General features: G+C 33.8%; 2 protein-coding genes across 2 annotated transcripts in view; one reads left to right on the top strand and one right to left on the bottom strand.

The window, feature by feature from the left end:
• The window catches only part of LOC128163320 (uncharacterized), a 100,422-nt gene that overhangs the window by 26,997 nt on the left and 58,039 nt on the right, over positions 1 to 15,386 (top strand). The gene's annotated exons all lie outside the window — the stretch shown is intronic.
• On the bottom strand, positions 7,168 to 13,902 carry LOC128163858 (autophagy-related protein 9A-like). The gene is made up of 5 exons (XM_052827530.1): positions 13,720 to 13,902; positions 13,405 to 13,509; positions 10,756 to 10,822; positions 10,282 to 10,406; positions 7,168 to 8,081 (listed from the first exon to the last, which is right to left on the bottom strand). Exons 1-5 carry the CDS (start codon positions 13,831 to 13,833, stop codon positions 7,584 to 7,586), a joined length of 909 nt encoding a protein of 302 aa, XP_052683490.1. The 5' UTR covers positions 13,834 to 13,902; the 3' UTR covers positions 7,168 to 7,583.

Genomic DNA, 15,386 nt, shown 5'->3' with positions numbered 1-15,386 from the left:
ATTTGATGATTGACAAAATCAATGAACCTAATACTTTAATTATACCAAATGAAAAGGATACAAAAATAAACACAGGTCACAAAACAAATTCAAGTAGAAAGCAGGACAACAAGAGACAACTCTTAATAAGTACTAAAGAAGACATAAATCCATGTTTAAAAGATGAAATCACTTCTCTTTGTATTGCTTCTTTTGATGGATGTGATAGCATTGTACAAATTTTACTGAATTGTGGAGCAGAAATTAATCTATGTGAAGAAGACGGAATCAGTCCTCTCCATGTAGCTTGTCAAAACGGACATGATAGCACAGTACAAATGTTACTGAGTAATGGAGCAAACATTAACTTGTGCAAAGAAAGAGGAGCAAGTCCACTCTGCATGGTTTGTCAAAACGGACATGATAGCACAGTACAACTGTTACTGAGTAATGGAGCAGACATTAATTTATGCAAGAAAAACGGTGCCGGTCCTCTTTATATAGCTTGTAAAAACGGACATGAAAGCACAGTACAACTGTTACTGAGAAATGGAGCAGAAATTAATTTATGTGAAGAGAAAGGAGCAAGTCCTCTCTATATAGCTTGTCAAAACGGACATAAGAGCATAGTACAACTGTTACTGAGTAATGGAGCAGACATTAATTTATGTGAAGAAGAAGGAGGAAGTCCTCTCTATATAGCTTGTCAAATCGGACATGATAGCACAGTACAACTGTTAATAAGTAATGGAGCAGACATTAATTTATGTATGGAGGACGGAGCCAGTCCTCTTACTGGGGCTTGTTTTGACGGACATGATAGCACAATACAACTGCTACTGAGTAATGGAGCAGACATTAATTTATGCAAGAAAAACGGTGCCAGTCCTCTCTATATAGCTTGTGAATTCGGACATGATAGCACAATACAACTGCTACAGAGTAATGGAGCAGACATTAATTTATGCAACAAATACGGTGTCAGTCCTCTTCACGTAGCTTGTTTTAACGGACATGTTAGCACAGTACAACTGCTACTGAGTATTGGAGCAGACTTTAATTTATGTGAAGAAAAAGGAGCAAGTCCTCTCTATACAGCTTGTCAATACGGACATGATAGTACAGTACAACTGTTACTGAGTAATGGAGCAGACATTAATTTATGCTGGAAAAACGGTGCCGGTCCTCTCTTTATAGCTTGTCAAATCGGACCTGATAGCACAGTACAACTGTTACTGAGTAAAGGAGCAGACATTAATTTATGCATGGAGGACGGTGCAAGTCCTCTCTATATAGCTTGTCAAAACGGACATGATAGTACAGTACAACTGTTACTGAGTAATGGAGCAGACATTAATTTATGCTGGAAAAACGGTGCCGGTCCTCTCTATATAGCTTGTCAAAACGGACATGATAGCACAGTACAACTGTTACTGAGTAATGGAGCGAACATTAATTTATGTGAAGAAGAAGGAGCAATTCCTCTCTATATAGCTTGTCAAAACGGACATGATAGCACAGTACAGCTGTTACTGAGTAATGGAGCAGACATTAATTTATGCAAGACAAACGGTGCCGGTCCGCTCTATATAGCTTGTCAAAACGGACATGATAGCACAGTACAACTGTTACTGAGTAATGGAGCAGACATTAATTTATGCATGGAGGACGGAGCAAGTCCTCTCTATATAGCTAGTCAAAACGGACATGAAAGCACAGTACAATTGTTACTGAGTAATGGAGCAAACATTAATTTATGCAAGACAAACGGTGCCGGTCCTCTCTATATAGCTTGTCAAAACGGACATGATAGTACAGTACAACTGTTACTGAGTAATGGAGCAAACATTAATTTATGTGAAGAAAAAGGAGCAAGTCCTCTCTATATAACTTGTCAATACGGACATGATAGTACAGTACAACTGTTACTGAGTAATGGAGCAGACATTAATTTATGCTGGAAAAACGGTGCCGGTCCGCTCTATATAGCTTGTCAAAACGGACATGATAGCACAGTACAACTGTTACTGAGTAATGGAGCAGACATTAATTTATGCATGGAGGACGGAGCAAGTCCTCTCTATATAGCTTGTTTTAACGGACATGATAGCACAGTACAACTGTTACTGAGTAATGGAGCAGACATTAATTTATGCAACAAATACGGTGTCAGTCCTCTCTATATAGCTTGTCAAAACGGACATGATAGCATAGTACAACTGTTACTGAGTAATGGAGCGAACATTAATTTATGTGAAGAAGAAGGAGCAAGTCCTCTCTATATAGCTTGTCAATACGGACATGATAGTACAGTACAACTGTTACTGAGTAATGGAGCAGACATTAATTTATGCAAGACAAACGGTGCCGGTCCGCTCTATATAGCTTGTCAAAACGGACATGATAGCACAGTACAACTGTTACTGAGTAATGGAGCAGACATTAATTTATGCATGGAGGACGGAGCAAGTCCTCTCTATATAGCTAGTCAAAACGGACATGAAAGCACAGTACAACTGTTACTGAGTAATGGAGCAAACATTAATTTATGCAAGACAAACGGTGCCGGTCCTCTCTATATAGCTTGTCAAAACGGACATGATAGTACAGTACAACTGTTACTGAGTAATGGAGCAAACATTAATTTATGTGAAGAAAAAGGAGCAAGTCCTCTCTATATAACTTGTCAATACGGACATGATAGTACAGTACAACTGTTACTGAGTAATGGAGCAGACATTAATTTATGCTGGAAAAACGGTGCCGGTCCGCTCTATATAGCTTGTCAAAACGGACATGATAGCACAGTACAACTGTTACTGAGTAATGGAGCAGACATTAATTTATGCATGGAGGACGGAGCAAGTCCTCTCTATATAGCTTGTTTTAACGGACATGATAGCACAGTACAACTGTTACTGAGTAATGGAGCAGACATTAATTTATGCAACAAATACGGTGTCAGTCCTCTCTATATAGCTTGTCAAAACGGACATGATAGCATAGTACAACTGTTACTGAGTAATGGAGCGAACATTAATTTATGTGAAGAAGAAGGAGCAAGTCCTCTCTATATAGCTTGTCAATACGGACATGATAGTACAGTACAACTGTTACTGAGTAATGGAGCAGACATAAATTTATGTGAAGAAGAAGGAGCAAGTCCTCTCTATATAGCTTGTGAAGACGGACATGATAGCACAGTACAGCTGTTACTGAGTAATGGAGCAGACATTAATTTATGCAAGACAAACGGTGCCGGTCCTCTCTATATAGCTTGTCAAAACGGACATGATAGCACAGTACAACTGTTACTGAGTAATGGAGCAGACATTAATTTATGCATGGAAGACGGAGCAAGTCCTCTCTATATAGCTAGTCAAAACGGACATGAAAGCACAGTACAACTGTTACTGAGTAATGATGCAAACATTAATTTATGTGAAGAAGAAGGAGCAAGTCCTCTCTATATAGCTTGTCAATACGGACATGATAGCACAGTACAACTGTTACTGAGTAAAGGAGCAGACATTAATTTATGCATGGAGGACGGAACCAGTCCTCTTACTGGGGCTTGTTATGGCGGACATGATAGCATAGTACAACTGTTACTGAGTAATGGAGCAGACATTAATTCATGCATGAAGGACGGATGCAGTCCTCTCTATATAGCTTGTCAATACGGACATGATAGCACAGTACAACTTTTACTGAAATATGGAGCAGACATTAATTTATGTAATAGATACAAATTAAGTCCTCTATGTTTAGCTTTTGAGAACAGACATATCGAAACAATTAACGTTTTGCTAAACAATAGCGTGGACACCAGTCTGGCCTGTGGATGGGAAGTCAACCCCGCCCTCGTAGATTGCTTTGATAAACATGACAGCACTGCTATCTTTTTATTACAAAATGACAACATTTCAAATAACATGTATGATCCGGATTCGTATTTTTCTCTTTTTGTATCAAATCAGGTTGAAAGAGTAACAAGACTGATGTATTTAGAGAGATAGTTTAAATGGTTTCATGATCATATTTTATATATATGTCTCTATATTATTTGGTTAACTGAAAAATACGTTTATGCAATGAAGGATACCAATGCAGGCGTCATGTTAAAAGCAAACGTTTTGATAGCCTTGTAAAGTGTATGTTTTAATATTTTCCAAATGATTGAAGTGAATTTCAATGAATTTTTTTTACTGACTTTTTTTTTTTGCTTAGAATAAGTGCGAGTCTGTAAGTAAGTCTGTAAGTGTTGACATATTCCCTGTATTAGAAAAGTATGTAATTGTCTCAGAGAGAGTATAAAAGCATGCATAATCATCAATCCAACAAATTGTACGAAATCACTATTAGGCAAATTAAAATTACTTTGCTATTGTGTGCCTATATTCAATTCCGTGTATTTTAATATAGAATTGAATTATATGGGATCATTGTATTTAGCACACGTGTGAATTGAAGTAGAAAAATGCCCCTAGAATTCGGAAAACAATATTGTATCATGGTACATGAACAAATTGACATATCTGTAAAAAAGCTCTCTCTTTTACATTTTTAAGGGAAATTTTAGATAAATTTAAAATTTACCTCGTAATGTACGCTTCTGTTTGCAGAAATTTGGCTGTTTTTGATATGTTTGATCGCTTGATACACACAAATGTATACAATAAAAAGTTGTTTGCCAGTCAGTATGATTTAGAATATAAAACGATTAAAAATTTCTATAATTTTAAAGAATAGGAAACGGTCTTAAAGTATAAATTGTACCAACATAACTTCAGACAGAACATCAAAATGTACATGTGCTGTAAGCGTTATCTAAATGGATAAAACTATGTTTTAAATATTATGTATGAAACTATGATAACACTACGTATAGATTTTGTACTATATAACCCATAACTTCAAATGACGTATAATTGGGAGGCCAGCGGGGTTTGCTTAATTTATATTTAAATATTTAATTGTACTATGGCTTAAAATTATATAACTATAAGTAATGAGGAATCATTTTTTGAATATTATGAGGAGATAATGTCGGTCGGGTGTGATCAAATATATCATAAAACCAATCGGGCTTTATTAGATTTAATCACACCCCAACCAAAATTATCACCTCATAATACTCAAAGAAAGATTCCCTATTCCTTAATTAAAGCTTCAGTAACTGTAATTTACTACAGGAAAATTTGCAATAACACGATTTATCTTGTAATCAAAATCAGTAACAAAATGTTTCATTAATTGGTTATAAAAGTCAATCACCATGGAAGAGGAGTAGAACAAATTAAGTGTAAATCTTTAAAAGTGCTGGACGTCGACTGCCGTAAAGTACTATGTCATCTTCAGCTATCAAAGCTTTCATTCTTCCATTCTCCGATTAAAAAAGAAAATTTGAATCAATAGATAATAATTTAGACTTGCTTAGACATTATTTTTTTGTACGTTTATCCCTATTTGGAATTTCTTTCAATGATTATAAATTGATATAAAATCTTATAATTATTAAATATCATTTCGGAATTTAATAAGATTTAAAACACATATTAATTATACGTATTTTATCCTATAGTTCGAAAACCATTCAATAAACTAACATATTATTTATAGTACATTATATTTAACACTTTCTGAATATACGCTAGAACATTTCCTCCAACTCATTGATTTGAGTCCAAACTTATTTATACCTCTATATATTCATGTACAAGTTTTATAACTTGTTATCATTTATGTGCGTGTTTTGTTGTTATTCGTTGAATTGCCATCTATTTTGATTTTATTTTAAAAATCTGTTTGTTTCTTTTGTTTGTATTTTTTGTTATAATGTCATGTAGTCAAAGATTTAACGTAAAGAATTAATTAAATGTATAAAGATAATAACATTAAATAAAATTAGAGATAGATTTATAACAGATGACTTCATTTGTCAATTCTTTGAAACAGAAAAAAAATTGTTGACCAAAAAATTAATTGCAAAACCCGGGTAACTGAATTAATATTGCATATACGATATAAATGAAAATTGGATTCAGCTGACATAATTATTGGTTCTCCATACACCTGGGAAATGCTCTGCATACAAGCCCATCTTTTAAATTACTTACAGATAAGGATTTTAAGCATGTGTTCGACTTCAAAGAACAAGAGAATTTCAATTTAGGAGGGGGGGGGGGGGGGGGGGTCACAAAATTTAAAATTTTACCGCTGTTCATAAAAATAAAAATCCCGGAGCATTCGAACTATGCGGCACCTGCGGTTTGAAGTCCAAAGCAACAATCACTGCGCCACAGAGAGAGAGAGACAACAAATATTTACGATATAAATTGTTCCACCGTACACTAAAATCGCCATGTTGTGACGTACTCTCACGGGGTGTAGAGGATCCTTAAAATTAACTAGAATATCTTTGTAGAAAACTTTGATTTGTAATATTATCTTTATGCGATATATGATTGTACCGTATGCTAGAGAATTCCGTTCAATATGGGCAAATGAAACTGCGTAATTAAATGTAGGTAATTTGTCCAACTCTTTTAATGGTGGCAAAATTTAGATGAAACTGGCTTGATTGACTGGAAGATATATCATTATCCGTGTAGATGTACCATTCGTAAAATTTGACATAATAGCATTCCCATCTCTGACTGTGTAAAAAATATCACTTTGCAAAACGAATGCTTCCAACCCAAACCCTAGGAATCGTACCTATTATACTCTGCATAAATATTTTGTGATAAACTATAATTTATAAAAAGATTGATAGCAACTGATAAAAGGGTTGCATGTGTCCATGGCACATGTAAACATAAACATAATCATAAAGGACTGCTAAGCAAACGACAAATACAGAAAATTGAAATTATTTGAAATGGATATGGCGGAAACTAAGTTACGTTGGACCTGAAAAACAATAAGGGATCAGGGGTCATCCTACCATTTCTTAAGGATGTTCATGTATATGACTGTTAATCAAATGGCTTTCCGGCTATTAGTAGAACAACAAATGCCGTTCTAACGGACTGCCTTCTTCTTTGAAACAAAATTCAAATAAAAGTCCACAGTGCTTAAATAATGTTCTTCTATTTATACAATTAATCAGGTTTATTTGATGTATTTTATATACATCATAATACATGTATATGTGACAAAAAAAAACCCATAAAAAAACCTCCCGAGATCTGATCGTTCATTCCGGTTCATACTGATAGCTGATACTGACAAAGCACATCTGATCAATTCTACATATCAAGATAAACAATTCAGCTTTTGTTACATGAAAAGTACCTCATGTCCGCTTTAGGAGCATAATACACATTGTACACGTATTTATTGGTTAATGTGCCTTATATCATACATGTACGTACATGTCTATATATCTGAATGCAATAAAACAAAGTAAATGTCAATAAATAAAATCCAACAAGTTCATAAGGTTAACACATGGTGAAAGTACATGTAATGCCACATGATATCGCACAAAACAGATAGCTGGTATATAAGTCACAGACACACAGTCAGCACAAACAGCTGGTAGTTACAGTAAGTGGCTGCCAGCAAGAAGCTATGCATTGTGGGAGTTTTTGTTGGCACTAGACAGATTTAGCAATGGTTTCCGTGTTTCCACTATCTTTCTCCTCCTCTTCCCTCTTCTCCTGTATATTAGGCATCCCAGCATGCACTGGGCCTTGGTTACTGTCCTGTCTCTGCCACAGGTTCCTAGCACGCATTTCCTCTATATTTTCATATCCCATTTGACCTTGACCTCTCTGTTTGCGAGACTGAAGGTCGTGTAGGTACAGCGCGCTGACACTCATGTCATGTGACAGCAGTTCGAGCGAGCCCTCGTCCACACTCGGCTTGGAGCTTCCTATGGAGTGGTATCCCCCCAACCCACTGCCGATCATGCTGGTCGAGCCCTGCATGGTTCCCACTGGTCCACCGATGGACCGTTCCAAGGGTCCTTCAGCGGTGGATATGGCCCCCCGGAGCCTATGGTGGACCCCACTCACACTGGGGGCCATGGACACTTGAGTAGACTGGGGGTACATGCCGCTCTGTATGGCGATGCTTGACGCTAGGCTGGTGTACTGAAATGGTAAAAAGAATTTTTATACAAAACAATAGACTTGGACCTGTGCATGCACGGGTTGACATTGCATATGATACCAGACATTTACGAAATAGATACATCGAAACACCATATTGTTGACATTTACATCACTCTTTTATATCTACCACCTCTATACAATAAACTTAAGGCTCGTCAGGAAATTGTTCACCCTTTTATATCTACCACCTATATACAATAAAATACACAAGGTATATTTTATTGTATAGAGGTGATAAATAAAGCTATAAATAGAGATATACAAGCATTAAAACTTCGTAACTTCGTGACGAGCCCCTGTGGTCTAGTAGCTTTTAAGAAGGAATCAACACTTTAATTTTTAATAACGTTTTTTATTCGCTTCCCATATACACACCATGTTAACATTCGGAACTCTCGGGATTTTCATATTAAATGCACTGAGTTCGAGTTATCTTTTGTTTTTCCTTTGATGAACAGAATATATGACAAAGAACTATATATGGTAAGAGTTAAATTTGGCCCCCATAATCCGTCATTTTCTTAAAAGTGTTTCGGGTACAATAAAGTGTTGTTATATTTTAGATGAGTTAATGTAAAATATATTTTTCATCTATTTATTTGATTTATTTGTACTCACTGGCAGTATATGACGTCAGAAGTGACGCTATTTCTATAATTCAATCAAAATCAGTTAAAAATTGACATTTTTCTTACCTTTTTATGAATAGGAAATATAAAGCGCATGCTTGAACAAGGAAAAAAAATTTGTCACTTATTAGCCTTGGCTAGATACATCTCTGATTAAAATATTTTGTTTGTTCAAACATGCGCTCCATGTTTTCAGAAAGAAAAACTGCTTAAAAACAAGCTGTTTTATGCTAAAAATTGCAAAAACGGCGGTAAAAGGTTGTCTTTACGATGTCATATTTCTAAATTGTGGGCAGTTGAATCAAAATGAACATTATGTAAAAACATCATATATATATCTGTACAAAGAAAGCAAAGAATTACAGTAAAATGATGATGTTCATTTTAGGGGGCCATTTTAGGCTCATATCACATATAGTCCTTTTTAATGAAAATTTACACTTATTTGTTGTATCGCTTCTAAGTTTATCCAAGCAAGTGTGATATTGGGGAAACATAAAGAGCCTCCCATGATTTAGCATGAATGTAATGTGCATGCGCACGATTGTAAAATCCAAAAAATCCTGATGATTTCTGGATTTTTAAAAGGAATTTTGGTTCATCATTAATTAGCAAAGCTTGATTGGGAAAAAATAAAAGCAAATTCATTTGGTAATCTTCAAGTACCAATGATGTTTAAAATATATAAAAACAAAAGACAGTACTTTTCCGATTTCTCGGTATTAAAGTCCAAAAATTTGAGTCTATTATTTAAATATACCCGGTAGCTATACCCGGTAGATAAAGCTATAATTATATCTAACAAGGCTCCTTGCATAGAATGGATTTGAAAGTTATTTTCAAGAAAAACTCTATTGTGCTTACAATGATTAAAAAAAATTTTTAAGATACTTGACACAGACTGTGAAGAAAATGAACGGAAAGAGCAAATAAGTAGAATTTTACAAAGTCCAAGGGGCATAACTCTGTCGAAAATTGCTCGATCATACCCATAATCGAACATGACCTAGATATTATAATAAATCTGTACTGTAACACTAAATTTCATCTCAATACATGCAACCTCTGTGAAGAAAATGAATGGAAAGCATTGGTGGACCGACCGACAGACATCAGCAAAGCAATATGCCCTCCCTTCTTCGAAGGAGGGCATAATAAGAAGAATAGCAAAGAGCAGCATATAAAGCATCTGATTTTCAAGAGTGCAGTGTAAAGGGAGGTATGAATGTCTTGCTTCTAATTTTTACCTGGTCTGTTGTACTTTCCTGCAACCATTGAATTATATGATAACACATCAATGCTTTCAAATAAACAAACATGCATATAAAAAATATATAACTATGATATGAATAAGAAACCAGCCAAAAAAATCCCCAAAAAACGTAAGAAAATCTTTTTTTTTTACTTAATAAACTATTTGAAAGAAATAATTGTGTCCATGTACATTAACAGCCAGTCACGATTCAACAAAACAGCCAGTAAGCATTTTAATAATTTGGAGGCTTTCCCATGCACAATAATGTTGAGTGTTACAGTCTTATAAAACTTACCCCCAGGGCTCCTGCTCCACTGGGCTGTAGTCCAGAAAGATACCCTGTAAGGGACCCCTGAGATGACATCACCATATTCTGGGTCACAGGGTTAAAGATGCTTAGAGAAGTAGTGTTTCTATTGGCTGTTAAACAAAATGAAAAAATTAATTACCTTCTAATTGTTTCAATAAATGTTCTAATAATTTAAAAAAACAAATTCAATCTAATAAACATATTACATGTACTTATTACAGGGATATGTTCACCCTTGTTATATTTTCTCACCTTTCACCAGGAGCGAATTTAAAATGGTGCTAATAACAATGTCTCAATTCATCTCTCTTTCAACACAAATATGTCTGAGCGAATTCAAAACAAGACAAAACTGTTTGCAAGTGAAGAAGGGCAAAATTAAAAAGAGGCGAAAATAACCCTGTATACAGTAATTAAAATAAATAAATGTACGTATTAAACACCATGTGTATTTAATACCTTTTTCTTTGATGTCATTGATGAACAGACTGCATTCTTTGGGAGGTTTCCACTCTGGGTTTGTAAGCTGTTATTTGTAAAATATAATGCAATCAGAGCAACTTTAGAATCTTTAAACTTACAAACAATCGAGCAATGAACAATTCATCTCTGGTGTATACCATTTAATGTATTTAGTTATCCATACTAACATAATATGTAAACTGTAAAAGCAGAAATTTCAATGAATTTTATCCTAGTAAAATGATTTCATGGGGATTCATTTTAAAAAATTCCCTTTTTTAAAAAAATAACCATACTAAACATTATATTGGACAAAATTGCTAACGCACCATTTAAAATGAAATAATATTTACATCCTATAAAATTTTAAAGATAAATTTAATGTTTAAATAGTTGACCTTAATCATAAGTAAGACATTTGAATGCCCAAACGGATAAATGGATACAATGTTAACCGAAGCGTAACTATTCTTTAGAAATGCTCAAATCGTGCTCACACTCTTTTGGGAAAATAAATCTTTACTTTACTTTTCTTTTTGTGTTCTTATTATTGATGCATGTATTACTAAAAACTCACAAAAAACCTGACAGGGTATGCTGCATTTGACCACAGAAAAGCGTGGCAGGGCAGTTGGTATGGTCTCTGCAGGATGCTCCTTTAGAGAGGTTAGAAAATCTTTTTAATGATTTAAATATTACCTGTGATATTGGCCAAAACATGATGCAACATGCATATATCGAATAAAAGCAATATCTTTTTTAGGTAACCACAGTGTGTAATAGGCACCACGCGTCAATTGCAAGGTTGTACCGGAAATTTGTACAAATCGGCAGTGTGAGGAACTGAGCAAGAGTTTCAAAGCGCCGCGTGACTACTCGGCGACAAGACAGACACATCACATTTATCCGATCAAATGAAGGTGACAGGAGGTCACACCCAATATTGATATGTGAATCACATAGTGGGGTTACCAATGTTTCATAAACAGTACTCAAAGCAATTGGTCAATAAGTTTGCAACAAATGATGTTTCATTTTCTGTATTATAATAAACTGTTAAAATAATATACTTATCAATCTTTGTTGCTTCAGATCTAAAACAATCAAAGAAATAGTAAGTGGTGCGTTAGCAATTTTGCCTAGTGTGCAATGGCAGTAAAATTTAACAATTGAAAGGACTATATATGGTTTGAGCCTAAAATGTAAACTCTTCTAACAATTAGCACAACAAATTAATGTACCTAAAACACTTTAAAAAATGGCAAATTATAGGGGCTAAATTTGACTAATATCATAATACAGTTTTTTTAAATTAAGTTTGTAAATATTTTGAAGAAAACAATGAAATTTTAAATCCCAACAAATATTACTCCTTTTTAGTACATGTATGTTATTCAAAGTACATGTACAGTGCTGCTATCATGAAAGTTGACAAAGCAATCCTATCCTATCCTATATTCTGTATCCTGAATCCTATCCTGCAAAACAGCTTTATCCTATACTGTCTCATACCATCCATATTTAGGAATATGAGTTAAAGAAAAACGAAAATTTAATAAAAAAAAATCATTTTATATACAATTTATTGACTAATGTAATAATCGAAATGTCTTATTAATACATAAAATCGAAAATATTTAGAAGAAGGTAACTTATTTACCTGTGCATCGGTGATATTAAATAGTACGTGGAGAGTACTCAATTACGTAAACAAACAGGTAAGCCATATATGTTTTGTTTTTATTATGTATACATGTATAATAATGATAAAAAAGGAGATAAAGGAGATAAAGGACTTTTATTTATAGCTAAAACAAACATTTTAATCTAATTCATTTCCTTATAAAATGATATGCAGCCACGGAGATAATCAGTATTCAGCTGATTCGGTCGGCGATAAATGTAAACACGATTCGGGAAAGCATTAGTTTATGAATAAATTAAAATACCACATTTGTTGTTATATGATATTGAAAAGATATAAATTCTTTTGCAATTATAGTTATAACATTTCTTAATTTGATCTGTTCAGTATATTATCGGACCTTATACGTCCTAGTGATCGGACATTGAAGAAATTAAATGAAACATGATAATTACACACAAACAACGTTCGTCTTTTATTAAGATACTTGTCAAAATATTCCTAAACTGAATACTTCTATTTTTATAATGTTGAAGTCTTTAGATAAAGCAATAAAACATATTATATCTAGTAATTTTACGCCGCATTGTTCATCCAAAAAATTTACCGTAACTCTATACTTACGCTGTTTCCGAATTGACAAAAGAAATAGCGCGCATCGATTTCTTTTTTCCTCTATGTATATATACATTAATAATAGTTTTGTAATGTTTTACTTTATGTTATGAACAAAATTGTTGTTGTAAATGGATTTCAAAAGTAATTTTCGTTTCGCAAAACCACTCTGAAATTTAAACTCGAATTGGCTACAAGATGAAGGATAGGATAGGAAAGAGGTTGATTTCATGATTTCTATCATGTATCCTATCCTATATCCTATCTTCGTCAGATTTCAGGATAACAGCACTGTATTATGTTTTACTTGTTCAAAAATTTTCTCTGTATACATATACTGTATCCTTGACAAGTCTTTTTTCAGATTAAACTGCTCAAACACTTACGTGGAAGTGCATGAGGGACATCTGGATCTTGCCCTCCTGTGAGGGGCTTTGATCTGGAGTAAACATGTTGGTCCTCAGGGATGGCTGAGGCTCTTCCTCATCGTCCTGTTCAAATTATACAATTGTTAAATTTCAGCAGAAAATACATCCGTTGTACTCATTCTATTTACTAGTTTTTTTTATATCAATTATCTTTTTAATTAAAAGTTAATGAGATTTTAAACTTCATCATATTTTTGTTGTGAATTTGAGAAACTATAACACTATTTGGAAAAAAAAAATATAAGCATTGGCCATTATTACACATGTACTTACCCTATCATCTATTTTGTTGTCTCGCTTGCGGACGTCCAGCTGTGCAAAGGAACACACATCCCCCACTCCGACAACATCTACCGTAAAGTTACGGAAAAAATCCACGATCTCCATCGATTTGTGACGCAGGGAAAAGCAGAGTACTATAGGGGTAACAAGGGGACTGAAGAGCTCCTCAAATAAGTATGCCTACAACAATGATAAAAGAGTTCATTGGAAGCTTTCACTATCAAGCTATTGATACATGAATCTAATCTATAGATGAAAATTAAATCATGAACTGACTTGCTGTATATTCTTATTTATTATGAAATACAAGAAAACAGAAATGTCCTCATACAATGTAGGGATTGTTAGATTAATCAATATATAGAGGAATTCAAAAAGAGAGTGTTACATAGGTATACAGTAAAACCAATTATAACAAAGCACAAGGGACAGTCGATTTTGCTTTGTTATAAGCATAATTTGTCATATCTGTCAAGTTTACAACATGTAATACAGTCACAGGGAATGAAATTCATTTCGCTGTAAGCATCAGTTTATAATAAGCATGCTCACTTTAACTGTGTTTTACTGTATATGACTTACAACTTTGTATTGGGAAAATATGGAGAAAATTTATTGCGGACTTTGGATGTGTGAGCATTGCCTGACCAATCAGGCGGCATGTAGTGGACATGGGCCAAGATGTTCCTCATCAGAATCTCAGGGCAGTACACTAAATGCTGAACAAAATAGGAAAAATAAAACAAGAATATTGAGACAAATTTTACTTATATAATTCATGAACATGAAATACATGTCTTATCAGTTTAATAGAAATTCCAAACAATTATAAACTTTATATAGAGCAATATCCAATCAAGTTAATACTACACTAATTATTAATTTTGAAACAAAATCGAAGTTTACTAGCATCACAATCATATATTTTTAAGCAGCATTTGTCTTTACTGGAAAAACTTCAATTGATTCACAAAATATATTACCGGTATTTAATATCATAAATATGTTCATAACTGTTTGTGTGAATAGACATTCAAAATTTTTCTACAGATACAGAATTATATGCATCATGTAAAAACTGTTCACCACTCCTTTAATCATGCAGTTGAAAATGTATCGTGTAACTTGTCATTTTGTTAATAACTTGGATCTAAATTCCAGCACGCATTACCTCATCTGATATAAAGACTTTGCATACTGTCACTATCAGACCTGCAAAATTAGAAATGCCACAGATTTAATGTATTCAATTTCAGCAATAACATGACGTTAAGCATACATTAGAAACCAACATACTTTCCTAATCTAAATTTAAAAAAAAAGAAAAAAGAATTGACAAAAAAGTGCACTGTGCTAACAAGATATATCAAACTCAATCAAAGAGAACAGTATACCTGTATTTCTAAGATGAAATACACTTATTGTAAGGGGACAGAAAACAGCATAAACTCCATATGTTAATTTTAAACCAACTAGGTAGTTTTGATCATATAGAATAAATTCAATAGCAAAAAAATGCATACCTACTTGGCTAATATAACTATCAGCTGTTGAGGTAAAGATATCCATGTATTTGTTGGTTAATCGATACCCTCTATTCAGCCTTTAAATAATCAAGAAATATGAAATTACATGTATGTTGTATTTCATAAAATATA

The sequence above is a fragment of the Crassostrea angulata genome, chromosome 9, assembly GCF_025612915.1.
Source record: "Crassostrea angulata isolate pt1a10 chromosome 9, ASM2561291v2, whole genome shotgun sequence".
Taxonomy (NCBI): Eukaryota; Metazoa; Mollusca; class Bivalvia; order Ostreida; family Ostreidae; genus Magallana; species Magallana angulata.
Note: the sequence above shows the minus strand (reverse complement) of the source record. Positions and strands in the feature narration are given on the sequence as shown.

Coding starts and splice junctions, on each gene's coding strand:
- LOC128163858 (XM_052827530.1), bottom strand. CDS start 13,833: ATGGAGATCGTGGATTTTTTCCGTAACTTTACGGTAGATGTTGTCGGA. Junction 13,510..13,719: donor ACAACAAAATAGATGATAGG/GTAAGTACATGT, acceptor TAATTTGAACAG/GACGATGAGGAAGAGCCTCA. Junction 10,823..13,404: donor TGTCCCTCATGCACTTCCAC/GTAAGTGTTTGA, acceptor TACAAATAACAG/CTTACAAACCCAGAGTGGAA.